Genomic DNA, 27,451 nt, shown 5'->3' on the forward strand with positions numbered 1-27,451 from the left:
GTAATGGGGTGCCTGCATTATGGATCAGGCAAGTTCCGGGTGTAGTTCTCTGATTTGTAGTGAATTAACTGATTTTACTCAAGCCATACTGGTACACTCAGATTCTGGAGCGTGGAAAGGTTTGAAAAAGAATCAGCCGAAATTTCTTTCCTGGTGGCTATCCTGTGTATGCTTGTGTCAGATAAGAACAAATCTGAGTTTGGCTGATGTGTGCTCCACAGTTAAAAAGCCAGCTGAAAATGATCTATCTATAGGTGATGGAAATCTGAAATAAAAAGAGATATGTTCAAAAGACTCAGAAACAATTAGTATTGCAACACTCTTCAGCAATGCCAGAGTTAGTCCTACATAATGACTGCTGACAGGACTTCCATACAGTATATTTAATCATGTTTTTATATTCCCTCTTTTTTATGAAGTTTTTTTAGTTAATAAAGGATACCCAGTGTGAATTTATTAAAGGTGAACTGTTCTTGAGGAACCTGATCGAATTTTTGGCGGTTAATAAAGGAGTGCATTGGATGCTGTTTGTATGGATTTTCAGAAGTTTTTTGACTAAGTCCCACATTTTAGGCTGGTTAGCACAACTAGGGACTCACGGAATCAAGGAATCTGTCTCAGCATGGATAAAATTTGGCTCAAGAGCAAAAACTAGAAAGTCACAGTGAATGGTTCATCTGTACCATACAACATGGTAAACAATGATGTTCCTGGGGGGTGGAAAGACTATAGCCTTTCTGGGTGTATTTTTACAGAGTAAAGTTGATAGCCAACATGAAACCTGGACATACAATAAACAGTGAGAGGATAGGAACAGAGAATTGACTGGCTGGCAGATTGGGCAGATGGAATTTAATGCTGGGATGTATGAAGTTCTACATAAACAACAAAGGGCCAATATACATAATGCAAACGCTGGAACCTGGAACAACACACAAGATACTGGAGGAACTCAGCAGATCAGGCAGCATCTACAGAAGCAAAAAGACAGTTGATATTTCAGGTCAATATCCTTCATCTGGACTGAAAGTTAGAAGATAGCCAGCATAAGAAGGTGGAGCATGTGCTTGGAAACTCTTCTCTCACCACCCAGGCCACTCTCCCCTGTAACTATAGGGGGTGTAACACTAGTCCCTATACCTCCTCCCTGAGCCCTAAACAACCCTCCATATGAGAGAAACATTCATACGTAAATCTCCATCCTGACTTATTGCATTTGAAGATCCCAATGTGGCCTCCTCTACATCGGCGAGACTAGATGAAAACTGGGTGAGTGCTCTGCCCAGTTACAGGCCATTTAAATACTCCTCCCCATTCCCTCAGCAACATATCTATCCTCAGCCAGGGTGAGGCTAAATGCAAACTAGAGGAGCAGCACCTCGTATTTCACCTGGGTCGCCTAAACCTGATGGAACAAACACTGAATTGTCCTGCTTCCAGTGAACTGCACCCCATCTGTCTCTCCCTCCTCCTGGCCTACCTAGTTCTTCCTATAATCACCCCACCCAATATCACTCAGTTTCATCCCCTCCTTCACCCACACCAACTGCCCATTACCCACAGACTCCTCCTCCTGGCCTACCTAGTTCTTCCTATAATCACCCCACCCAATATCACTCAGTTTCATCCCCTCCTTCACCCACACCAACTGCCCATTACCCACAGACTCCTCCTCCTGGTTATCTCCCCCCCCCCCCCATGCAGTCACCACCCCTTCCCTTTGTTCCATGCTCCACCTTTCTCTCCTTTAAGTTTTCAGCATCTTCGCCCCTTTGTCAATTCCACTTATCACCTCCTGGCTTGTCACTATTTCCTTTCTCCCATCCTCCATCTGCCTATAACCCCCACCCCACCCCACCCCAACTGGATCCAGCTTGATAGTTCTTGTTCTACCCTTTTATACTGGCTACCTCCCCTCTGTCTTTCAGTTCAGATGAAGAATCTAAATCCAAAAGTCCTTTCCCTCCATAGATGCAGCCTGACTTGCTGAGTTCCTCCAGTCAATTTGTCTATGGACAGAATACATCTTTATCTATAAATATTATTGTGTTAATATTATTTTATGTGTTATGTGTGTTTTGCACCTTCACCCTTGAATAATATTGTTTCACTTAGCTGCATCTTGGTGTCATCTGCAAACTTAGCCACAAAACCATTTAATCCATAATCTAAATCATTGATATACAGTGTAAAAAGAAGCAGCCCCAACAGCGACCCCTGCGAAACACAACTAGTAACCAGCAACAAACCAGAATAGGATCCCTTTATTCCCACCCTTTGCTTTCTGCCTATCAGCCAATGCTCCACCCATTCCAATATCTTTCCTGTAATTCCGTGGGCTCTCATCTTATTAAGCAGCCTCTTATGCGGCACCTTATCGAAGGCCTTTTGAAAATCCAAATACACAACATCCACAGCCTCTCTCTTGTCAATCTTATTTGAGATTACCTCAAAAAATTCCAATAGGTTGGTGAAGCAGGATCTTCCCTTCATGAAACCATGCTGGCTTGGGCCTGTCTTGTCATGCACCTCGAGGTATTGCATTATCTCGTCTTTGAGGATCGACTCCAATAACTTTCCAACTACCGATGTCAGACTAATAGGTCTGTAATTTTCTTTTTGCTGCCTCCCCCCTTTCTTAAACAGCGGAACTGTATTTGCCACCTTCCAGTCCTCCAGAACCATGCCAGGGTCTATTGATTCCTGGAAGATCATTTCCAATGCCTCCACAATCTCCAAAGCCACCTCCTTTAGAACCCATGGGTGCACCTCATCTGGTCTGGGAGACTTATCTATCCTTAGTCCATTTAGATTCCCAAGCACTTTCTCTCTAGTAATCTTGACTGTACCTAATTCTATTCCCTGAGACCAGTGGCTATCGGGTATGTTGCTAATTACTGTGAAGACTGATGCAAAATACTCATTTAGTTCCTCTGCCATCTCTTTGTTACCCATTATAATTTCTCCAGCATCATTTTCAATCGGTCCTATATCTACCCATGTCACTCTTTTACTATTCATGTATTTTAAAAAAAACTCTTAGTATTCTTTTTATGTTAATTGCCAACTTCCTTTCATAATTCATCTTTTCTTTCCTAATGACTTTCTTAGTTTCCTTCTGTAAAAGTCGTCCAGTCCTCAGTTTTCCCACTAATTTTTGCTTCCTTGTACACCATCTCTTTTGCTATTATTTTAGCCTAAACCTCTCTCGTTAGCCACATTTGTGCCATTTTTCCATTCATGATTTTCTTTTTTCTTGCAATATATTTTTCCTGCACTTTCCTTATTTCTTGTAGGAATTTCCTCCAATTCTGCTCTACTGTCCCTCCATCCAGCTTACTTTTCCAATCCACTTGGGCCAGTTCCTCTCTCATACCACTGTAATTTCCTTTGTTCCACTGAAATATCGATACACCTGATACCAGCTTCTCCTTTTCAAATTTGAAACTGAAATCAATCATATTATCATCACTACTTCCAAGGGGTTCCATTATCTCTAGCTCCCTAATCGCCTCAGGTTCTTTACGCAGCACCCAATCCAAAACAGCTGATCCCCCGGTGGGCTTATGAACAAGCTGCTCCAAAAAGCAATCCCATAGGCATTCTACAAACTCCCTCTCCTGAGACCCAGTACCTTCCTGACTTTCCCAATCCACTTTCATATTAAAATCCCCCATAATTATCTTGACATTTTCCTTCTGACACGCTTTTTCTATTTCCAGCTGTAACTTGTAGTCCACATCCCGGCTGCTGTTTGGAGGCCTGTATATAACTGCTATTATTGTAGTGTCTTTTTACCCTTGCCATTTCTTAACTCGACCCATAAGGATTCTACCTCTTCTGATCCCTTCTTTCTAGTGATTTGATATCGTCGTTTACCATCAGGGCCACGCCACCCCCTTTATCTACCTTCCTACCTTTCCTATACACTGTGTATCCTTGGACATTCAGCTCCCAATCACATCCATCATTTAGCCATGATTGGGTGATGGTCACAATGTCATATCTTTTAACCTGGAGCTGTACAACAAGGTCATCCACTTTATTTCAAATACTGTGTGCATTTAAGTACAGTATCTGTTACCAATTTTGCTATATTTCTATCGCACAGCAAATTCACCTGCCTGTCCTTCTTCCCATCTTTACTGCACAGTATCTTTGACTTATTTCTATTTTCCTCTTCCTCAACCCTAACACCCTGGTTTCCTTCCCCCTGCCAACTTAGTTTAAACAATCTTTATTTAAATCTACTGAGCCTACCTTTCGAAAACAAAAATCCCATTTTGGCTTAAACCAGTCATTTAACAGATGTTTATTATGTTTGCCTTATGAAATTTTAAAATTTATTAAAAAGGGATATATTCAAGAAAGGTAAGCCAAGCTCAACCATTTTTTTTTTCAAAAAAGGTTTGCTAAAAATTCATTCTCTAATCGAAATTGGCAATTATCTTTGGATTTTTGTATCTACCATTTATTGATCATGCTATTGTACCATGAGCGTAGATATAATATTTTTAAGCAGGGATTCCCTAGGACCTGAAAATTACTTCAAGGGTTCCTCCAGGGCAAAAAAGTTGAGAAAGGCTACCTTAAGCAAAACACAGAACCTACTCGGGACGTCTTTGGACTGTGAGAGGTAAAGTACTGTAACGGCGCTGGAATTGAACTGCGAATTCCGAGCTGTAATAGCGTTAACGCTACGCTGCCATATTGTCGATAGTGAGGGGAAAGTCGTAAGTTACTGCATGACTGGTAAAATAGACAGAGCAATGCCAGTTTGGAATTTAATTCTAATAAATGCGAGAAGCACGTGAAGAAGAAAGGCTGCAGATATATTGAATAGAGAAGCTGATCCCAGATGGATGGTCTATCCTCCCATCAAGTTTTTTAAAAAATCAAAATTTGTCATATTACACTGCGCTCCGTCATGTTGTCATATCACTCCGTCGCATTGTATTTTTGACACTTTCAGACGCTCATCTGTTTTTTTTTCATTTAAAAAGCACGGACTCATGCCTGGATAAACACAAGCTCCAGGTCCCGTCACGCAGTCCACATGCGAGCCGCGATAGGACTACACTGTCCGTGAGCCCTTGCGCTCTCCGCGTTAGGACTACACTGTCCGTGAGCCCTTGCGCTCTCCGCGTTAGGACTACACTGTCCGTGAGCCCTTGCGCTCTCCGCGTTAGGACTACACTGTCCGTGAGCCCTTGCGCTCTCCGCGTTAGGACTACACTGCCCGTGAGACCTTGCGCTCTCCGCGTCATCCCACGCTGCAATGTTATGGCGCTGTGTGTGAGCTGCTGGAGGAGGAGAGCATTGGCGAGCACGATGTGGAGCCATTTAACGGTGTTCGGGCGAAGCGTTCGGTCCGCGGCAGGACGGCAAGGCGGCAGGTGATGGCGGCTCGCAGCGCGGGGTTGTTGCTTCACCGTGTGCGATTGATGTCGAGGAGCTTCAGTGTGTCCTTGAGATCAGCTTCCGGGCTCGGGAGCCGCTGGCCGTTCAGTCTGATCTGCTCGTTCGCTGCAGTAGCGTCTTGTCCTGACATCGATAGTATGGTCAAGAAGTGTTTTATTACACATCTCTGATGTAATTAAACTATGTATATTTCTATAAAATTGATTTATTTGGTCGTGGGGGATGCAGTGAAGGTCTTTATTCGATTAACAAGTGCAACCTCATCAGAAATCCAACTAAAATGCAGTTTTCCAATTTTTGTAGTGTGACAGGACTGTTCAAATAAGCTGATGCACACAAATTTGAACAAAACTATTTTAGGTAAAGGAAACTATAGGCAGATTACAAAATAAATGAAGAGCATCTAGTTTTAAAAAAATAACATCCTCCAATCAGCCTTTTACCTTAAAAGGACAGCATGCCGCTTTCTTTCCTGAAAACATTGCAGCTATCTATATTCAGTTTACCCCAAGCAAAATTAGGTTCCGGTGGTATAGCAACAGCATTTTCAACTAATCGATCACTGAAAAGTTATGTTCCTAATATTCACAGTAAACTTAAAAACATCAAACTGATAAATTCAAATGTTATGAACATCTACTAGTAATTTTGAAATATTTCAATTAAGCAGAGGAATAGATATTGTAATTGTTTCTATAAGGGGTTATAATTTTGATTATTGTTCATGTTTATTTCTTGCGCTTTATAAACTACCTTTATTCCAGCAGATGGGAGGGAGTTGTGGGATTGGAAGTCCATGCTCAGCTGTACTCCAACTCCAAACTTTTCTCGGGGTCACAGGTGCAGTTTTCAGCACCCCCAAATTCATTGGTGTCATTTTTAGATGCTTCGCTTCCAGGCACTTTACCAGTGAGTATTTTTAAATAAGTTCATACTAAGAAAAAGCATTTCAGGATGTATACTGTATACATTTTTCTGACATTAAATTGGACTTTTGAACTATTGAGTTGAAAATAATTGCACTTCGTATAACCTCCTTTGGATTGGATTCCTACAAGATACTGCTTAATCATCTTAATCATAAATTATATTTCTTCATCCTAGGTTCTAAATAAACATTGTGTCGAAGGAGCTGTGAAGACAGCATTAGCTGTAAACTGTACTATTAATAAGAAATCTACCTTTGACAGAAAACACTACTTCTATGCTGACCTGCCAGTAAGCTTATGCCTTTTCAGTTCACTTGTATGAATTAGATTATTTTAAGATGATTTGAGTTTTTAATAAATAATATCAATGAAATAGAACACCAATACTTGCTGATAAGTTAAGCTGATTGAAATACAAAGGCATACTTGAGAAATTTAAATCTAGCATAAAGATGTTTAAGTCCGTTTCAAAATGCTAATTTAAGTGACTGCAGCACAATTTACATTGAATTTCTACTTTGATTTGTCTTGCAGAAATTTGGGGCATGATCAATGTGTTATTTCACTGTTTCAAAGACTAAAAATTGCTGAAATGCATTTTAATTAATGATATCAGAATCAGCTTGAAAATATCTAAAATCATTACTGATGGCAATTAATATTTTCCTTATAATGCTAAACACAACATTTTAAAGTTCAAAAAGGGCTGATTGCATTGTAATCTTTTTTTTTACTTAGTTTTGGAATAATATAAACATATTTTTCATTTTATAACAGTCTTTATTTTTATTCTGCTGGATAAAATTTAATAACTTTACCCCAGTCAAAATTATTTTGTCCTGGAGAACTAATTATGCCCTTTCCTTCAGCCACTGAGAGGGTAGATCAGGACAGGCTTCCATTTATTGTTCAATAACAGTTTGCTTTCACCTCTGAAACTTACTGTAAATCAGGCCTGAAACTGTATACTATATCTCCTAAATGCATGGCCAACTGTAGGCTTCCTGCTATTATCCCAGCTTTTAAAGTTTTCAGTTAATGGCATATGGGCCACAGATCTAAACTGTAATCTTATTCAAGTGAACTAGTTTGGACAATCTGGGTGGGATGAAGAGTAAATTAACAATGTTTTAATACCTCATTTTAATCCCTTTTCTCCCCCACTTCCATGAAATCACACAGTTACTTCGTGGAGAGAGAACTGCGGAAGAAGTGGATTTTTTTAAATCTATGATGGCTCATTGTTATGCCGTTCCTCAGTCAGTTTAGATGATGTGTAAAACTGAGGCACAGTTTCCAAAAGTATCCTCTAGCCTCCAAACCTTGCCCAATCCTTGCCCAATCCTCTCATTCAGCAAAGGGCTCAAGCTCCTCTTGTGATGTTTTTACACATTCAGCAGAGGGCATACAACAGCAGTTATGCATTGCTATCAAACATTTCTCTATAGCTGTGAAATGCAGCTGGCGAGTAATAAACCTGGATGTCTGCACTAGAATATTTTTTTCTGCAGTACAGATTCTGTTCCCCACTCTCCACCAAACTCTTTCGCATCTCCACTTGATATAGATATTTTTATTTCTATTGTTTTCAGTAATTTTAAATTAGTTTTTGTTTTATTAGCTAATTTGCTTTGCTTTCATTTTTTGATAATATCAGGACTTTGGGACAAAGGCAAATGATTGGCCTTATTTATTATTGCCTTGGCTCTAACTGACTTTTAGTAATGCAAATTTACTGAGATTTATGAATATACATTTTTTTTTAAAGAAAAGTACTTTCAGTTTGGTGATTGGGCTTTTGACACTTCCTAAAGAGCATTTATAGAAATGTATTAAGAATTCATGACAGTTAATCTCTGACTTCAATCTGACTTTTTGCAAAGTAATGTATATCCATTTAGGTTGGATATCAGATAACACAGCAGAGATGTCCAATTGCCATCAATGGAAGCCTCGAATACAACCTTTGTATTGGGAAGAACCATGTGATACCCAAGCTTGTGCGAATTAAACAGATCCAACTGGAGCAAGATAGTGGCAAAAGTCTTCATGATGATGCAAGAACTCGGACATTAATTGACTTAAACAGGGCTGGTAGGTGTATAGATTTACTATGCCATTATAGTGGGCACTTGGCTCATTTTAAGGAGGGAGCTATAGGTTATCTGTAATTTTTCCGCTTGAGTCACTAGGTACAGGGTTTAATTACTGCTCCAGATGGCTCTGGTTCCAAAATCTGGGTTAATGTACAATGGAATGTGATACCAATTCTGTATTAGTCCTTCTTACCTAATTTTCTTCTACCAAATGCACACGCACACCCACACACTAATAGTAAGAGTTGTCAGAGCCAATAAAACCCTTCAGCTATATTGAACTGGTGCCCAGTAACCTAATGTAAATATGATTTTCATTATGGAAAGTGCTTTGATGTTAGGGTTTGTTAGAATCTTAATCAGCCCACTATTTCAGGTGAATAACATGAGTATGTAGTCATAATTCTGATTTGGTGGCTCTGAGGACATTGTCAGAAATGCTTTTTGGATGACTTATACTGCAGATGGAATGCTGGGGTTTTAGCAACATCCAAAAAGCCAGAAAAACTCAGCTAATCAGGCAGTGTCTATGGAGGGAAATGGACTCAAAGGTGGCGGGGGATTTAGCTAGCTTAAAAAGGTGGAGGAAAGGGATGGGACAAGCTTTAAGGCAATAGATGGATCCAGGTGAGAGGGACTGAAAGGCAGATGGGGGAGGGGAGTATGGGTATTGTACCAGGAATTGGGAGATAATTGGTGGAAGTGACAGTGGAGTGAAAATGGAATCTGTTAAGAGAGGAAGGTGCAGCATGGACTAAAGGGAGGGAAGCTGGGTGGGCAGATAGTAGCAGTGGGAGAGGGGAATCAGAGTGTGGGTAAAGGGTAGATGGAGTGGGCAGATGAGGGAAAAGGGATAGGGTGATGGAGACTGGATAATTCTGGAGGAGAATAGAAGGGACATGGGGTAGTTTACAGGAAGTTGGAAAATTCAGTGTTCATGCTGCTGGATCATGGACTATCAAAGTAGAATATAGACTCCTCTGGTTTGTGTTTAGCCTCATCTTAGCAGTAAAGGAGGCCACCGACAGACACTGGTGTAGGAATGGGGTAGAGAGTTAAAATGGCTGGTAACTAGGAGATCCAGATAGCAACAATGGATGGAGTGTTATGCCCTCGGCCCCCTCCTTTGTGAGAATCGCAAGAGCCCTAGTCAAGAGGGGGGTCAACTGACCCAAGAGAGAGAGAGACGTGCGGAAGGCCACGTTCTCCCGAGAAGCAGAATAAAGGCGACATTGACTATTGTCTCATGGAGACCACGTGAAAAGCCCTCAGGCAAAGTGGGCTGGTTGAGAGAGAGATCGCATCACCTGCAACCTGATTGACACCTGCGATCCCGTGAAGAAGTATAAAGGAGGGTCTGAGGGGGGAACAACCCTCAGACGCACCAAGGAGACACCAAGGAAGCGCGATACCGATTCCCGTGGGAGCGGGAAGCCATTTTGAAGGAAGCCACGTGCGTTAGATTCCAAATTTTGAATCTGTGGCTAGAACCATCGGAAGACCGCTTTTAACTAACAACGGGGAAGCCTGCCTCCCTGATTCCAAGGATTTGCTCTGTAAAGACAACGGGCAAGTGTTTATCCTTTCTCAACCATCTCTCTCTCTCTACAACGTGAAACCCCAGCGGTTCCCAAAAGGGAAAAGCCTGCAAACTTCTGAGTGACTCTTTATATTTCAATTGGACTCAGTATTAACCCCTAGACAACTATAGAGCTTATTTCTGATTGATTATTATTACACCGGTGTTTTAGATTGAATTTTGACGATGTATATGATCTAAATGTTTTGTTTTAACCATCCGTTTGTGCCCCTTTGTGAATAAAACGTTTGAAAATAGTAGCATCCGACTCAGCTGATCCCGCTATCTTTGCTGGTAAGTTACCTGGTTACGAGGTTACGTAACACGAACAAAAGAGCTCATTGAGGCATTGGGCCCGTCTTTCTCCAGTTTTACCGATGTGGAGGAGGCCACTTTGGGAGCACTGCATGCAATAAATAATGCAGGAGGATGTGCATGTGAAAGACTCTCACCTAGAAGTTGCCTATTTTTGGCAAAGATCAGTGTTTCTAATAAGGTGCAAGTCGATGTTGTCCATTCAATTGAATGCAAGTTATCTTTCCCACCTTTCAGAAAACACCAGCATGTCTCCCTGTTCGTGCCAGTAGTTAAATATGAACAGATAGCTGATATGCCTTTCATTTTTATTTTGTGTATTACTGCATTTCCCTTCATAGCAGAAACAATATTCTTCAAAACTTCATTTAATTACAAATTGCTGTAGGACGTATGACTTACCATCTCACTGTTCCCCTCCCTTTTAAAATGTGTTTTCTCCTTTAGAAATAACCACTAAATGTTTTGATTGCAGGGATTGGTTTGATAGAGATTGTTATGGAACCAGATATGTGTTGTGGTGATGAAGCTGCAGCAGCAGTTAGGGAGCTTCAGCTTATTTTACAGACGCTCGGGACAAGCCAAGCAAATATGGCAGGTAAGCATTATGTTCTCCACATCTGAGGTCGTGCTTCAGTATTCACAAACTTTTTATTTTGTTTAATTCTGAGACTATAAACTGCTGTGTTGTTGAATGGGAGCAGTTGAAGAATGTTCTCCATCATATCGTAAGATTTTTGATGTAAAATGTGTAAAGATGTAAAAAGACTGCTGGTCATCAGTTTTGGCTGTTTTAGCTCAGTCAGAATCAGGCTTAATGACACTGGCATATGTCATGAAATGTAGCATTCTGTTGAAATAAATAAAACGTAAGTTAGATAAGTAGTCCAAAAAGAGAGCAAAAAAAAATAGTGAGGTTGTGTTCATGATTCTTTGTCCATTCAGAAATCTGATGACAGTGGGAAAGAAGCTGTTCCTAAAATGTTGAGTGTGTGTCTTCAAGCTCCTGTACCTCCTTGATGGTACATGTCCTGGGTGATGGGGGTCCTTAATGATGGATGTTGTATTTTTCAGGCGTCTCCTTTTGAAAGTGTCCTTGATACTGGGGAGGTTAGTGCCCGTGCTGGAGCTGAATGAGTTTGCAACTTTCTACAACTCTTTCCAATCCTGCGCAGTGGCCTCTCTGTACCAGACAGTGATGCAACCATTTAGAATGCTCTCTGCTGTACATCTGGAGAAATTTGCAAGGTCTTTGGTGACATAACAAGTCTCCCCAAACTCCGAATGAAATTTCGCTGCTATTGTGCCTTCTTTGTAATTGTATCAATATGTTGGGTCCAGGATATATCTTTAGAGATGTTGAAACCCAGGAACTTGAAACTGCTCTCCCTTTCCACTTGTGATTCCGTCAATGAGGACTGTTGTGTGTTCCCTTGACTTCCTCTTCCTCAAGTCCACAATCAATTCCTTGGTCTTAATGATGTTTAGTATGTTGTTGTTGTGACACCACTCAATCAGCTGATCTATCTAACTTCCCATCACCATCTGAAGTTCTGCCAACAATAGTTGTCATCAACAAATTAATAGATGGTATTTGAGCTGTGCCTAGCCACACAATCATTAGTGTAGAGAGAGTAGAGCACTGGGCTAGGCATGCATCCTTGAGGTGCACCAATGTTGATTGTCAGTGAGGAGAAAATGTTATTTCTAATCTGCATTGATTGTGGTCTTCTGATGAGGAAATCAAGGAACTACTTACTGACAGAGGTACAGAGGCCTAGGTTTTGGAGCTTGCTGACTAGTACTGAGAGTATGATGGTGTTGAACGCTGAGCTGTAATCAATACACATCAACCTGACGTAGGTATTGCGTATGTTCAGATGATGCAAGGCCAAGTAGAGAGCCAGTGATATTTCATCAGCTATAGACCTACTGTGGTGACAGGCAAATTGTAGTGGGTCCAGGTCCTTGCTTTGTCAGGAGTTTAATCTAGCCAGGACCACCCTCTCAAAGCACTTAATCACAGTAGATGTGAGCACCACTGGATGATAGTCATTGAGGCAGCTCACCCTGCTCTTGGGTACCAATATGATTGTTGCCCTTTTTTTGAAGCAGTGAGAGATTGAAGATGTCCATGAACACTCCTGCCAGCTGTTTTCACAGGCTTTCAGAACACATCAGGGTCTGACCTACCTTGGGAAGGTTCATCCTCATGAAAGATGTTCTGACATCGGCCTCCATGACAGACTAGTGTCATCAGATATTGCAAGGAATTGCACAGGGTAGTTTTATTCTCCCTTTCAAAGCGTGCATAAAAGGCATTGAGCTCATCTGGAAGTGAAGCATCACAGCCATTCATGATGTTAGGCTTCACCTTGTAGGAAGTAATGGCCTACAAACCCTACCAGAGCTGACGTTTATCCAATTTAGTCTTTAACTTCAATCGGAATCGTTTTTTGCTTTTAAATAGCCTTCTGTAGGTTGTACCTGAACTTCTTGTATAGTTCTGGATTACTGGTCTTGAACGCCATATGTCTAACCCTCAGCAGACTGTCAATCTTGCATTTCTTCCACTGCTTTTGGTTTGGATATGTCCAGTATGTTCTCAAAGGCCCACACCTACATAGGTCTTGAAGTCTGTGACCGCTGAAGCTGATTCGTTCAGATCCGAAAAAGAATCCCTGAATATCGTCCAGTCGACAGATTCAAAACAGTCCTGTAAGCGTTCCTCTGCCTCCCTTGACAGAATCATCACTGGTGCTGTCGTCTTTAGTCTCTGCCTACATGCCGGGAGTAGAAGTACAGCCTGCAGTTGTTTTCTTTGCTAATGAATTTTAAGAAATAAATGCATTGCAAATGACAGGAATTCAGAAATGTGTTAGTGTATCAGGTAGGAAGTATATTATTAGAGCCATTTATTCTAAAATTACCATCTATTATTAGTTGTGGAGTCCTCAGGTATATCATACTTCTGTCAGTTTTAATGATTGCTCTACAAGAACCATCACAATCATGCTTGAACTTGTCCAAACGTATAGATCAGGGGTGCATCCCATAGCTGCTCGTAGAGTTTTAAAAAAACTTAACAGGTTTTATTCATTCAGTATGATTGTCAATAATACTGCCTTAGCACCTTGCTGAGATTTCTTTACTTGTAGCAAATTAATTTGCTTTAGCCACCCAGCTACAAACACCTAGAGCAGATCAGGCGGTTGTATCTGCTCACCATCAGCATCCTGAATTGGCGTACTACTAAGTTTACAACCAATTATATCCTAGGATTTGATAGGAAAGGGGAGTGGAAACTTGTGAAAGGTCATAATTTATCTGATCAGTAATTTTTAATGACCCATAAAGTTGATAATTAAAACATTTTAAAAATAATGTTGATTAAATGCATAAAGAAACTTGGATGTACAAACACAAACCTGTTATAAAATAATTTTTTTTAAATCTTACCTTTGCTTCCTAAGCAGTAGGGTGAGAAACAAAAAAATATGCAAAGAAATGAAGGGGGTTGCTGATCATGCATTATTTTAGACATAGGATTGAAAGAGACTTTCCCTGGAGTAATGCTGGGAAATCTCAGTACAGTCAGACTCCATGTGGAGCCCAGTAGCAGAACATAATGACAGATGTAATGTCATCTGTTACTCAACCTTGGACTTGCAATTAGCCTGTGTAAATCTAGGACTTGCTCCAGGTGGCATGCTGAATGCCATCAGGGTCCTCAGACTGCCGATCACAGCCCAAAAGATTCTCCCCAATATGTTTCCATAGCATTGAGTAAAGATATAATGTGCAATCTAATTCAAAAGAATGAAGTGTGTAAATTGGTGTACATTTTTGTAGGAGAGTAATCGGGAAAGAATAATTAAAAAATCATTAAATCTACAGTATTAGGAAAATGATAAAGGTCAAATACAAAGATCATACAATTGGAAGGTGTTAATTTCAGTGAGTTGAAAGAATTTGTTTCAGATTAAATAGAATCAAAATATTGGCAGATAAAACAGGAAATGAGCAAAGGGGGATCTTCAGAGAAGGGATGGTTAGTATACAGATGAAAAGCATTCCACACGGGGGCAAATTAAGATCATCCATAGATGGACTTCGTAGCCATCCAGTGGTGTAATGACATGAGTACCGGACATCGAGGCGAATGGTGTCTAGTTCAAGTATGGCCAGCTCATCTCACGCTTTCCATCCTTGCTGGGTTGAGCGTTGAGCTAGCAACTTGGCCTCATTTTTTAAAAGAAAAAGTAAAATGCTATGGAAACAACAAAAATGCCACCTGATGCACTACAAGGAATGAAAAGGAACAGCGACAACATAGATGGAATTTGGTGAGGTAAATATCTATAATTGGTCTCTATAATAGAAATTAAAATGCAACAGAAAAAGCAGGTTGATTAAAAAAAAATTCAGGAAATTGCTAAAGTAACAATAGTTTTGATTTGCTAGTTCTAATGAAATGTCACGGGCGTTCCCTGTCCTATGACCATTTGATTATTTCAAACTTCCAACATATGTAGCATTTTACTTTTTGAGTAATGATAGATCTTGAATTCATAATTCTTAAACATAGTGCCGCAGAAATTTGGCAAAGAGATTGCATGAAAAGAGAGCTTACAGGTATTACATGTGTGAAGGACGGGTGTAATTGGGTGTAGCAGAGGGTATCATCTAGAGGAGGCAGAGGATATGGTTATACTGCCAATGAATAGTTCTGTATCCATCTTCAATAAAGAGCTAATGCTGATAATTTAACGGGGACGAAGACAGTAAAGCTTTCAGACAAGAATTGGGTTGTACAGGCAATGTAAGTTGTCTTTAGGGTTAAGTATTGGTTTCTGAAATTTATACTCAAAAGCTCACAATTTTAAGTTTATGAATATATGTTAAAAGTTTTAGTATTTTTAAATATTAATGCTCAAAGCAACATTTACAGAATCATAACAATGTGGAATCAGACTATTCAACCCAGCTTATCCATGCTGACCGTGTTGGCAAGCTAGCTGGTCCCGTCTACCCTCATTTAGCCTGCCACCCTCTAAACCTCTCCTATCTATTACTTAGGTAGATGGCTTTTAAATGTTGCTAGCGAGCTCACCTCAGCCACTATTTCTGGCAGCTCATTCTAATTACACACAATCCTTTGTGTGAAGTTTTCCCTGATGTCCCTTTTTAAATCTCTCATCTCTGATCTTAACCATATGTCCTCTTATTCTTTAACACCCCTCTGCCAGAGAAGCAGACTATGTGCTTTCACTCTGTCTATGCTCCCTCATGATTTTGTATACCTTCAAAGAGTCAAAGCAAATTTATTATCAAAGAATGTACAAATTGTACACCTTGAAAGCCCGAGTGTCAGGTACACAGGCAAGGTTCAGGCTGATTCCACTCACTTTCCCGTAAATGTTTATTCCTTTTTCTGTGGCACCGAGGCTGTAAACTGATCCAAATGCTGTGCATTTCTGCCCAACTACTGTGATAAACTGCGGCCTGCTCTGGGACTCAGTCTGGTTTGGGATGCTGTTGGCTTGTTTTTATTGTTTGCAATGATATCTGTGTTTTTTCCCCTTTCTGTCTGTTTCTGCGCAGTGGTTTTTGGTCTTTTTTAAAAATTGGGTTATTTGGGTCTCTTGTGCCTGCCTGTAAGCAGACAGATTTCAAGGTGTATAATTTGTACGTTCTTTGATAACAAATGTGCTTTGAATCTTTGAAGGTATACAAGATCATGAGGGAGCATAGACAGAGTGAAAGCACATAGTCTGCTTCTCTGGCAGAGGGGTGTTAAAAAACAGGACACATGGTGGGAGGAGGGAAGAGAGAACCACCAGGTGATAGGTGAAACCTGGAGAGGGAGGGATGAAGTAAAGAGCTGGGGTTGACTGGTGAAAGAGACAGAAGGCCATGGAAGAAAGAAAAAAGGGGAAGGAGCACCGGGGGGGGGGGGGGGGTGATAAGCAGCCAAGGAGATGAGGTGAGAGAGGGAAAAGGTGATGGGGAAATGGATAAGGGAGGTGGAGCTTGTCATTACTGGAAGTTTGAGAAATTGATGTTCATACTATTAGGTTGGAGGCTATCCAAACAGAATATAAGGTGTTGTTCCTCCAACCTAAGTGTAGCTTCATCATGACAGTGGAGGAGGCCATGGATGGACATATGAGAATGGGAAGTGAAATTAAAATGGATGGTAATTTGGAGTATTGTGTGCAGTTTTGATCACCTAATTACAGGAAGGATATTAATAAGGTTGAAAGAGTGCAGAGAAGGTTTACAAGGATGTTGACGGGACTTGAGAAACTGAGTTACAGAGAAAGGTTGAATAGGTTAGGACTTTATTCCCTAGAGCATAGAAGAATGAGGGGAGACTTGATAGAGGTATATAAAATTATGATGGGTATAGATAGAGTAAATGCAAGCAGGCTTTTTCCACTGAGGCTAGGGGAGAAAAAAACCAGAGGACTTGGGTTAAGGGTGAAGGAGGAAAAGTTTAAAGGGAACATTAGGGGGGTTCTTCACACAGAGAGTGATGGGAGTGTGGAATGAGCTGCCAGATGAAGTGGTGAATGTGGGCTCACTTTTAACATTTAAGAAAAACTTGGACAGGTACATGGATGAGGGGTATGGAGGGATATGGTCCAGGTGCAGGTCAGTGGGACTAGGCAGAAAAATGATCTTGGCACAGCCAAGAAGGGCCAAAAGGCCTTTTTCTGTGCTGTAATGTTCTATGCTTCTATGGGTGTCCACAGAAAGATCCTGCTTGTTCTGGTGGACGGAGCATAAATGCTCAGCAAAGTGGTCTCTCAATCAATGTCAGGTCTCACTGACGTACGAAAGGCCACGCCGGGAGCACCGAACACAGTAAATGACCCTAACAGACTCACAGGTGAAGTGTTGCCTCACCTGGAAGGGCTGTTTGGGGCCCTGAATGGTAGTGAGGAAGGCGATGTAGGGGCAGGTATACACTTGCAAGGATGAGTGCCAGGAGGGAGATCAGTGGGGAGGGATGAATGGACAAGGGAGTTGCGTAGCGAGCGATCCCTGCAGAAAGTAGGGGGGAGGGAAAGGTGTGCTTGGTGGTGGGATCCCATTGGAGGTGGTGGAAGTTTTGGAGAATTAGGTGCTGGACATGGAGGTTGGTGGGGTGCTAGGTGAGGACAAGAGGAACCCTATATCTGGTGGGATGGCAAGAGGATGGGGTAAGAGCAGACGAGTGTGAGATGGAGAGATACGGTTGAGGGCTCTGGACAATCTGCTTTTATAGCAAAATTCTACTTTGACATGTAATTTTGTCCCTACATTAAAATTCTGAATTTGCAAGTTTTATGTCGGTTTAATAAATTGAAAATGGCACTTTTTCTGAGAGTAAAATAATTTCAATTTACTGATGACTTGCAGTTTCTTTAATCTAGCACAGAAAAGTAACTTCATTGAAAAGCAGTGTACTGGGGGTGCTGCAAATGTAAAGTTCTGAAAATGCTTAGCATTCAGCTGTTACAGTTAATTCTTCACCATAATGCAGTATGATATTTAGAAAAATAGTATCCAGCAAGTTATGGAAGATTCTGATTTTAAAATGAAATGTATGATGTGATTATAAGGAGAAGCGCTGTCGACGTTTTGGGCCGAGACCCTTCGTCAGGACTAACTGAAAGGAAAGATAGTAAGAGATTTGAAAGTAGTGGGGGGGAGGGGGAAATGCGAAATGATAGGAGAAGACCGGAGGGGATGGGATGAAGCTAAGAGCTGGAAAGGTGATTGGCGAAAGTGATACAGAGCTGGAGAAGGGAAAGGATCATGGGACAGGAGGCCTCAGGAGAAAGAAAGGTGGGGGGAAGCACCAGAGGGAGATGGAGAACAGGCAAACAACTAAATATATCAGGGATGGGGTAAGAAGGGGAGGAGGGGCATTAACGGAAGTTAGAGAAGTCAATGTTCATGCCATCAGGTTGGAGGCTACCCAGCCAGTATATAAGGTGTTGTTCCTCCAACCTGAGTTTGGATTCATTTTGACAATAGAGGAGGCCATGGATAGACATATCAGAATGGGAATGGGACGTGGAATTAAAATGTGTGGCCACTGGGAGATCCTGCTTTTTCTGGCGGACCGAGCGTAGGTGTTCAGCGAAACGGTTTCCCAGTCTGCGTCAGGTCTCACCAATATATAAAAGGCTACACCGGGAGCACTGGACGCAGTATACCACACCAGCCGACTCACAGGTGAAGTGTCGCCTCACCTGGAAGGACTGTCTGGGGCCCTGAATTGTGGTGAGGGAGGAAGTGTAAGGGCAGGTGTAGCACTTGTTCCGTTTATAAGGATAAGTGCCAGGAGGGAGATCGGTGGGAAGGGATGGGGGGGATGAGTGGACAAGGGAGTCGCATAGGGAGCGATCCCTGCGAAAAGCAGAAAGGGGGGGAGGGAAAAATGTGTTTGGTAGTGGGATCCCGTTGGAGGTGGTGGAAGTTACGGAGAATTATACGTTGGACCTGGAGGCTGGTGGGGTGGTAGGTAAGGACAAGGGGAACCCTATCCCGAGTGGGGTGGAGGGTGGATGGGGTGAGGCAGATGTAATCCAAACTCAGGTTGGAGGAACAACACCTTATATACCGGCTGGGTAGCCTCCAACCTGATGACATGAACATTGACTTCTCTAATTTCCGTTAATGCCCCTCCTCCCCTTCTTACCCCATCCCTGACATATTTAGTTGTTTGCCTGTTCTCCATCTCCCTCTGATGCTCCCCCCCCCCTTTCTCCTGAGGCCTCCCGTCCCATGATCCTTTCCCTTCTCCAGCTCTGTATCACTTCCACCAATCACCTTTCTAGCTCTTAGCTTCATCCCACCCCCTCTGGTCTTCTCCTATCATTTCGCATTACCCCCTCCCCCCACTACTTTCAAATCTCTTACTATCTTTCCTTTCGGTTAGTCCTGACGAAGGGTCTCGGCCTCAAACGTCAACAGCGCTTCTCCTTATAGATGCTGCCTGGCCTGCTGTGTACCACCAGCATTTTGAGTGTGTTGTTGTTTGAATTTCCAGCATCTGCAGATTTCCTCGTATTTGCTCTGTATGATGTAATTTCCTCCTTTTGCATTACAATTTGAATGAAATTATTTTAATTCTTTCATGTGAAAAGTGTTGTAATGCAGTGATGTTATAATTTAAAACTATGTACACTTAACAAAATCTCTATCCTGGAGTCATATTCAGGTTGCATGCATTTCACTTTAATAAACTGTAGTTGTTTCTCACTTTCATTTGTATAGAGGGACAGTTAAGAGTGGATGCCAATATTTCAGTACATCGACCTGGGGAACCATATGGCGTGAGAGCTGAAGTGAAAAATATTAACAGTGCCCGATTTCTGGCAAGAGCAATCGGTCTGTGAACATTCTCCATCTGTTCTAATTTATATTTTTAACTGCTTGGTACTTTGAAGCTTTATTTTTTTCCTTTTTGAAAGTTTCCAGTTTGGTCCATAACTCCACTTGTATCAATATTAGTACTTTGATATGACCAGAACTTCATGTGTAAATAATTGTTTTGAAAACATTTACATGGAATCCATCTTGAACAATAATACTATTTGATTTATTGAGAGAAATCATTGCTGTAATTGATTGTAATGCAATATAATTCTCTTCATAACAGATTATGAAATTCAGAGGCAGATTAAAGTTCTGGAGAATGGAGGGGAAATATTAAATGAAACAAGAGCATTTGATTATAAATCAGGGTAAGAATGAATTTTGGACTTGTGTATTCAAAAGAGTAGGAGAATTGGAATGTTGAACTATATTTTCTTTAGGCACAGTGTATTAATTTTCTGTGTTGCTAAGCCTTACAGAACAGAAATGTTACAGCTTTTATCATTTTTCTGTATTGTGTTGGCTGACTCCCTGAACACACAACACATCTTTCTTTCTGCATCTTTGAGCTAGGGAATGATAAAGCAACTCGTGTACTCTCCCACTAAGGCATTACTCATACCACTGTAAGTGCATAAAACAGGAAGAGTAACACAACTATTTCCAAAGTCATCATCTTCAGCTAGGACCCTCAAATATGTAAGAATAGAGTATTAAATCAATCTCTTTGAAACTCTCTATTTTGAATAATTTCAGGTTGGCTGAAAGTAACAATACTGGCTTGCCTAAAATTACAAACTTGTTATTCCTGACCCTTCCAAAACACTTTTTATGATGAACCATGCCATCCATGTCTGACTACCAGTACTCATAGGGTACATATAGTCAAAGATTTACAGAGGATTTACATCTGCTGTGCAGGTGAAATTTAAATTTAAAATTTCAATTAAACTATTGCACCTATTTTTTGTTTTCAAATATTTTTCGCTTTCTGTGTCTAAGAGCATTTCATAATTAAATCTTCTCTCTTAGAAGCTAAAACTTGCATGTTTAGTCAACATACACAAAATGCCGGAGGAACTTGACAGTCTAGGCCGCATCTATGGAAAGAAAAGTACAGTTAATGTTTAAGGACAAGACCCCTGCATGTTTAGTGTTGTTGTGGGAATTGAGTATTCTGTATCTAGCAACAATACTGGTCACATAAATGGTGTATTCTTTATGCTTAAGAAATAAATTGCACAATCCTAGGTTAATCCTGTAAATAATTTGAGATTTGAATCTACTTGCATGGAATATTGTTGCATTTTTCAAGGAAAGAAGAGAACAAAAAGACCATGTGGATTGATTGTAGTGAATTTAGAGAAACTTTAAAGTGTTCCTGTATGCATTGGATCTGCAGAAGTAGAATTTGCATTTGTTTTAAGAAATTTATTCTAGAAATGTTAATTTATTTTCAGACAGACCATATCTATGAGAGACAAAGAAGGAAAGCAAGACTACAGGTAATTATGCATTGGAGAAAATGTACTTGGTATTACAACCACTGTTTCTTCATATAAATTTTGAGCGTAATTTGAAAGAAAAACATTCTTCTATTTCAATGTTTTTTCCAATTCAAAATGAGTTGATATTTCTCTGTAAACATTTTCTCATTTCTATTTTATCTACTGTCTTCTTTGAGTACTGTTATTCATGTATCTTGATAACTTTGAACATTTATAAAAATTATTTTATGAAAAGAAATCAATTTGCTGAAATTTAAGATCATCTGTTACAGAAAATGGCATTGTAAATTTTGTGTTTTAAAAATAAGAGGTAGGTGCAAATAATAAATGGAAAAGCTTCATTTTTTCACATTTAATGTTTTCTTTCATTACTATATGACATTCAACTACGGGATATGAATTTTATGAATCTACTATGATTATAATAGTGAAAAGTTATTATAAAATGGTTGTTAGTATATAAAATTGTAATAAAGCTCCAGTACCAATAAAGTGATGATTTTGCAATAGCCATTAAAATTGGAAATAACAGAAAAAGTAACCAAAAGACCAGCTGGTGATAGTATAGATTATTGTTAGTAATTTGGTGAACAATGTATGAAGTGCTTACTGTCTGATGTAAACTCAACTTGTGACATTGCATAATATGTGTGAGGCATTGTTGACTTGTTAGTCAAGTTTTCCTGTCAGATTAAGTTGCTTTCCAGCAAGCAATCTTTGGATACATTTGATTTCATAAAATACAATAGATAGATAGATAGATACTTTATTCATCCCCATGGGGAAATTCAACTTTTTTCCAATGTCCCATACACTTGTTGTAGCAAAACTATTTACATACAATACTTAACTCAGTAAAAAAATATGATATGCATCTAAATCACTATCTCAAAAAGCATTAATAATAGCTTTTAAAAAGTTCTTAAGTCCTGGCGGTAGAATTGTAAAGCCTAATGGCATTGGGGAGTATTGACCTCTTCATCCTGTCTGAGGAGCATTGCATCGATAGTAACCTGTCGCTGAAACTGCTTCTCTGTCTCTGGATGGTGCTATGTAGAGGATGTTCAGAGTTATCCATAATTGACTGTAGCCTACTCAGCGCCCTTCGCTCAGCTACCGATGTTAAACTCTCCAGTACTTTGCCCACGACAGAGCCCGCCTTCCTTACCAGCTTATTAAGACGTGAGGCGTCCCTCTTCTTAATGCTTCCTCCCCAACACGCCACCACAAAGAAGGGGGAGCTCTCCACAACTGACCTATAGAACATCTTCAGCATCTCACTACAGACATTGAATGACGCCAACCTTCTTAGGAAGTACAGTCGACTCTGTGCCTTCCTGCACAAGGCATCTGTGTTGGCAGTCCAGTCTAGCTTCTCGTCTAACTGTACTCCCAGATACTTGTAGGTCTTAACCTGCTCCACACATTCTCCATTAATGATCACTGGCTCCATATGAGGCCTAGATCTCCTAAAGTCCACCACCATCTCCTTGGTCTTGGTGATACTGAGACGCAGGTAGTTTGAGTTGCACCATATCACAAAGTCCTGTATCAGTTTCCTATACTCCTCCTCCTGTCCATTCCTGATGACACACCCCACTATGGCCGTGTCATCAGCGAACTTCTGCACATGGCAGGACTCCGAGTTATATTGGAAGTCTGATGTGTACAGGGTGAACAGGACCGGAGAGAGTACAGTTCCCTGCGGCGCCCCTGTGCTGCTGACCACCGTGTCAGACCTACAGTCTCCCAACCGCACATACTGAGGTCTATCTGTCAAGTAGTCCACTATCCAATCCACCATGTGAGAGTCTACTCCCATCTCCGTTAGTTTGTGCCTTAAGATCTTGGGCTGGATGGTGTTAAAGGCACTAGAGAAGTCAAGGAATGTAATCCTCACAGCACAACTGACCCCATCTAGGTGAGAGAGTGATTTGTGCAGCAAATATGTGATAGCATTTTTAATCATAAATTCGTTGAAATAATATTGTTGAATTAATCAGTGTACATCCATATCATTCAGTATGCATTTATTTGTTTTCACATTGTTAAATAAAAAGTTATAGTATTAATACTAATGAGGTGGGGAAATAGTAATAAAATACAATATAACAGTGGTGTTTCAATTTAATATTTATTGGAATGGACAAATTAAATTGTGTAAATTGTGATTTTCTCAGCCTCTCATTGAATATTTTAGTTTAAATCAAAACAGTTGGAAATGAATCCGGAGTTTTAAATTTACAGATGCTTTAAAAATGTTTAAGGTTTATGCCAGAGCCAAATTTGCCTCCATTGATTATTTACGACAATGAAACTCTCCCTGATCACGAGAATCCGCAACAAGTGGTGAACATTGACCATATTCGTGAACAGCTGCCTGAGCTACCTAATGCAAAAAGAACAAGATTGGTGGAGAAGTACGGTATTCTTATTGAACACAGTGTCACTTTGGTGGTAAGTAAGTGGAATTGATGTTGAACCTTGCAATACAATACAGTACTATGCAAAAGTCTTTGGGGGGGGGGCGTGTGTGTGTGTATGTATATATGTATGTATATATATATATATATATCTGGGGTGCCTAAGACTTTTACACAGTACTGTATAGTAAAATAGAAAGGTCGTTGAGACACAGAAATAAGAGTACATAGCTTTGTATTAGCTCAGTAGTATTAAGTGTTATTTGGTAACTGGAAAGACATAATACACAGTACTGTGCAAAAGTCTTAGGCACCCTATCTTTGAGCCCAAAGACTTTTACACAGTACTGTATCTGATTCCTTTTATTAATGTTTTAACTATATGAAACATGATACTTTCTCCAATTATTTTTAAGTTCATTAGATGGCATATCTGGAGTAACTTCAGATCCTGTTTGTAAAATTAAATAAATAATATTGTTAGCTCTTGTTTTTATCACTTTGAGCATTGACACTTAAAATTATTTAAATGATCTATTATTGGATTATGGTAAATTGAAATTCTGAATTTTATAAATCAACTAAAGAATGTTTTTTAAAAAACTATTCACTACTTATTGGTGAGGGCAGGTAGGAGTTTTCCATTGAAGTATTTTGCTCAATTAGATTTTTTGTTTAAATTATATTTACTGATAGTCCCTTCTACTTTAAACCCAAATATGTCATTATTGTAATAAAAATAGTGAGCGTGCTTTTTCATGAGAATGTTCATTATACCAATTTGTGTTTTGTATTTGGTTCTTATCAACACAAAGATGAAAATGCTGAACAATTTATCAATTCAATGATGAAAATAAATAACTTCGGTTGCACCTGCTACATTTATTGTTATTAACATGTTGCAATGATCTTATTCCATGGAGTATGTTTCTTTTTTAAAATAAGCATGGAAATGGAAGGCTTCCCAATAGCTCAGTTGGAACATGGCCATGCAGACCATTCATAGCCATCATTAGACTGAGTGAAAACACAAAATACTGGCAGAACTCAGCAGGCCAGACAACATCTATGGGAGGAGGTAGTGACGACGTTTCGGGCCAAAACCCTTCATCAGGAGTGAAGTAACATGGGATGGTCGAGGGGGGATAAGAAGTGGGGGGAGGGATAAAGTAGAGAGCTGGGAAGTGATTGGCTGGAGGGAAATGGGCTAGGGGGAAGGTGGAGAATTATGGGAAATAAAAGAGAAAGAAAGGTAGGGCTGGGGGGAGAGATTATAGTGAGGGGGAAAAAAGAGAGAGAAAGAGAACCAGACTGAAATAATAGGGGTGGGGGGGCAGGGGTATCAACGGAGGTCAGTGAGTTGGATGTTCATGCCGGCAGGAAGGAGGCTAGGCGAGAGATAAGGCATTGCTCCGTCGACCTGCGTGTGGCCTCATCTTGACGGTAGAGGAGGCCATGGACAGACATATTGGAGTGGAAGTGGTCTGTGGAATTGAAGTGTGTGGCCACAGGGAGATCCCACCACTGCTGGAGGACTGAGCACTGGTGTTCGGCGAAACGGTCTCCCAGTCTGCGGCGGGTCTCCCCAATGTATAAATGGCCACATCAGGAGCACCAGATACAGTATATCACTCCAGTTGACTCGCAGGTGAAGTGGTGCCTCACCTGAAAGGACTGTCTGGGGCCTGGGATGGTGGTGAGGGAAGAAGTGTGGGGGCAGGTGTAGCACTTTTTCCGTTTGCAGGGATGAGTGCCTGGAGGGAGGTCGGTGGGGAGGGATGGGGGGGGATGAATGGACAAGGGAGTCGCGTAGGGAGCGATCCCTGCGGAAAGCCGAGAGTGGGGGTAGGGGAAGATGTGGCTGGTAGTGGGATCCCATAGGAGGTGGCGGAAGTTACGGAGGATTATACGTTGGATCTGTGGGGTGATAGGTGAGGACCAGGGGGACTCTATCCCTGGTGGGCTGGCGGGGGGATGGGGTGAGGGCAGAGGTGCGTGAAATACGGGAGATGCGATGGAGGGCAGAGTTGATAGTGGACGAAGAGAAGCCCCTTTCTTTAAAAAAGGAAGACATCTCCTTTGTCCTAGAATGAAAGGCCTCATCCTGAGAGCAGATGTGGCGGAGGAATTGAGAGAAAGGGATAGCATTTTTGCAGGAGACAGGGTGGGAGGAGGAATAGTCTAGGTAGCTGTGGGAGTTAGTAGGTTTGTAGTAGACGTCGGTGGATAGGCTGTCTCCAGAGATAGAAACAGAAAGATCTAGAAAGGGGAGGGAGGTGTCAGAAATAGACCAGGTGAATTTGAAGGCGGGGTGAAAGTTGGAGGCGAAGTTAATGAAGTCGACGAGCTCAGCATGTGTGCAGGAAGCAGCGCCGATGCAGTCGTCGAGATAACGTAAGAAAAGAGGAGGACAGATACCGGTGTAGGCTTGGAACAGAGATTGCTCCACATGGCCGACAAAAAGGCAGGACCCATGAGGCTGAGTGGTTGACTTCTAATTTTAAATGCAAGAGATGCTTTATGTTTAGCAGATTTCCTTGTGGGCTTCAGTGGAAGAAAGACTGATGGGAAAGCAATTAACATGGGGGAATATCGTTTGTGGCTTTATGGTTATTGTCATTTTATTTTGCAGAATGAAGATGGACTTGTGCAATTTTTTGAAAGTGTTGTAGAACAGACCCAAGCCGGTCCAAAGAAGGTAATAGGTTGGGTAATTAATGATTTTCTGGCACTCCTAAAACAAGATAATCTGAGAGTAAACCAAAGGTGAGCCATATGGTTTTCTGTAGACAACTTGAACTGCATTTTATTGTGAAATACTTTTGTGACTCTGCTAGAAGGGCATTGTTGAACATCTGCCAATGTAAACGTTAATCTGTTAGTTGTCATTCATATGGTGGATGTCTTGAAAATATTAATCTATATCCTTTGCATTTTATTCCAATAATTGCTACATTTACAACAAGCATTAAATGAAATTATTTCCACAGAATACTCTGCAATTGAATAAAGTAGCAATATAAAGGTGCAGAAAGGTATCTAAGCATATTTTGAAGAGTAGATTAGATGTGGAAAATGGTTAAAATAAGCTAGAATGTGATTTATAAACTGGGTGGCTGGGGTGAGTCATATGTTAAGCTGGCCTTGATTTGTGCCAGGACATTGTGATCACAATGGACCATTTAGCATCTTTGGTAGTGAGGTGTAGTGGTTGATGCCTGTTAGCAGAGAGCGGATGGAAAAAGTGAGGAATAATTTGAAGAGTATTGTGTTCAGTTCTAGTCACCTCATTGTAGGAAGGATGTGGAAACTTTAGAGAGGGTGCAGAGATTTACCAGGATACTGCCTGGATTAGATAACATGCTTTGAGGTAAGGCTGACCAAGCTAGGGCTATTCTCTTTGGAGTGAGGGGCAACTTGATAGAGGTATATGTAAGTATAAAAGGCAGTCTCAACTCCCCCCCCCCCCCCCCCGAGTGTTTTGGGGAGATGTCAATTTTTGGTAGAGTGTAGGTGCCCGGAACATACTGCCGGGGTGGTGATAGAGGCTAATACAATTAGTGACATTGAAGAGTCTCTAAGATAGACATATGGCTATAAGGAAAAAAGAGGGGTGGGATATTGGTTCTGTAGGTGGGAATGGTTAAATTGATCGTGGTTTACATAGGTTGGCATATCATGGGCTGAAGTGCCTGGACTGTTATATGTTCACTGTATTAATTTTAATCTAAGTTAGACATTAATAATTCAGCAGCCTAAATGATGTAAAAGATTAAGTTATTCAATTTTACAGTTTTGCTATTTA

At 40.8% G+C, this 27,451-nt stretch overlaps 1 protein-coding gene across 3 annotated transcripts in view; it reads left to right on the top strand.

Moving 5' to 3' along the window:
* Positions 1 to 5,264: 5,264 nt before the first annotated feature.
* Positions 5,265 to 27,451, top strand: part of gatb (glutamyl-tRNA(Gln) amidotransferase, subunit B) — a 41,378-nt gene continuing 19,191 nt past the window's right edge. For 2 of the 3 annotated variants that reach the window (XR_012098644.1, XM_073042898.1), the window contains exons 1-10: positions 5,265 to 5,396; positions 6,186 to 6,330; positions 6,526 to 6,639; positions 8,252 to 8,444; positions 10,816 to 10,938; positions 19,614 to 19,727; positions 19,999 to 20,083; positions 21,176 to 21,220; positions 23,491 to 23,680; positions 26,279 to 26,412. Coding sequence is in view for 2 of the 3 variants with exons in the window: in XM_073042898.1 (XP_072898999.1) it covers positions 5,284 to 5,396; positions 6,186 to 6,330; positions 6,526 to 6,639; positions 8,252 to 8,444; positions 10,816 to 10,938; positions 19,614 to 19,727; positions 19,999 to 20,083; positions 21,176 to 21,220; positions 23,491 to 23,680; positions 26,279 to 26,412 (1,256 nt within the window). In the remaining variant the exon portion in view is untranslated. The remainder of the gene's footprint in view (positions 5,397 to 6,185; positions 6,331 to 6,525; positions 6,640 to 8,251; positions 8,445 to 10,815; positions 10,939 to 19,613; positions 19,728 to 19,998; positions 20,084 to 21,175; positions 21,221 to 23,490; positions 23,681 to 26,278; positions 26,413 to 27,451) is intronic. The other variant, XM_073042899.1, reaches the window with a different exon arrangement.

The sequence above is a fragment of the Hemitrygon akajei genome, chromosome 4 (genome assembly GCF_048418815.1).
Source record: "Hemitrygon akajei chromosome 4, sHemAka1.3, whole genome shotgun sequence".
NCBI classification, from domain to species: domain Eukaryota; kingdom Metazoa; phylum Chordata; class Chondrichthyes; order Myliobatiformes; family Dasyatidae; genus Hemitrygon; species Hemitrygon akajei.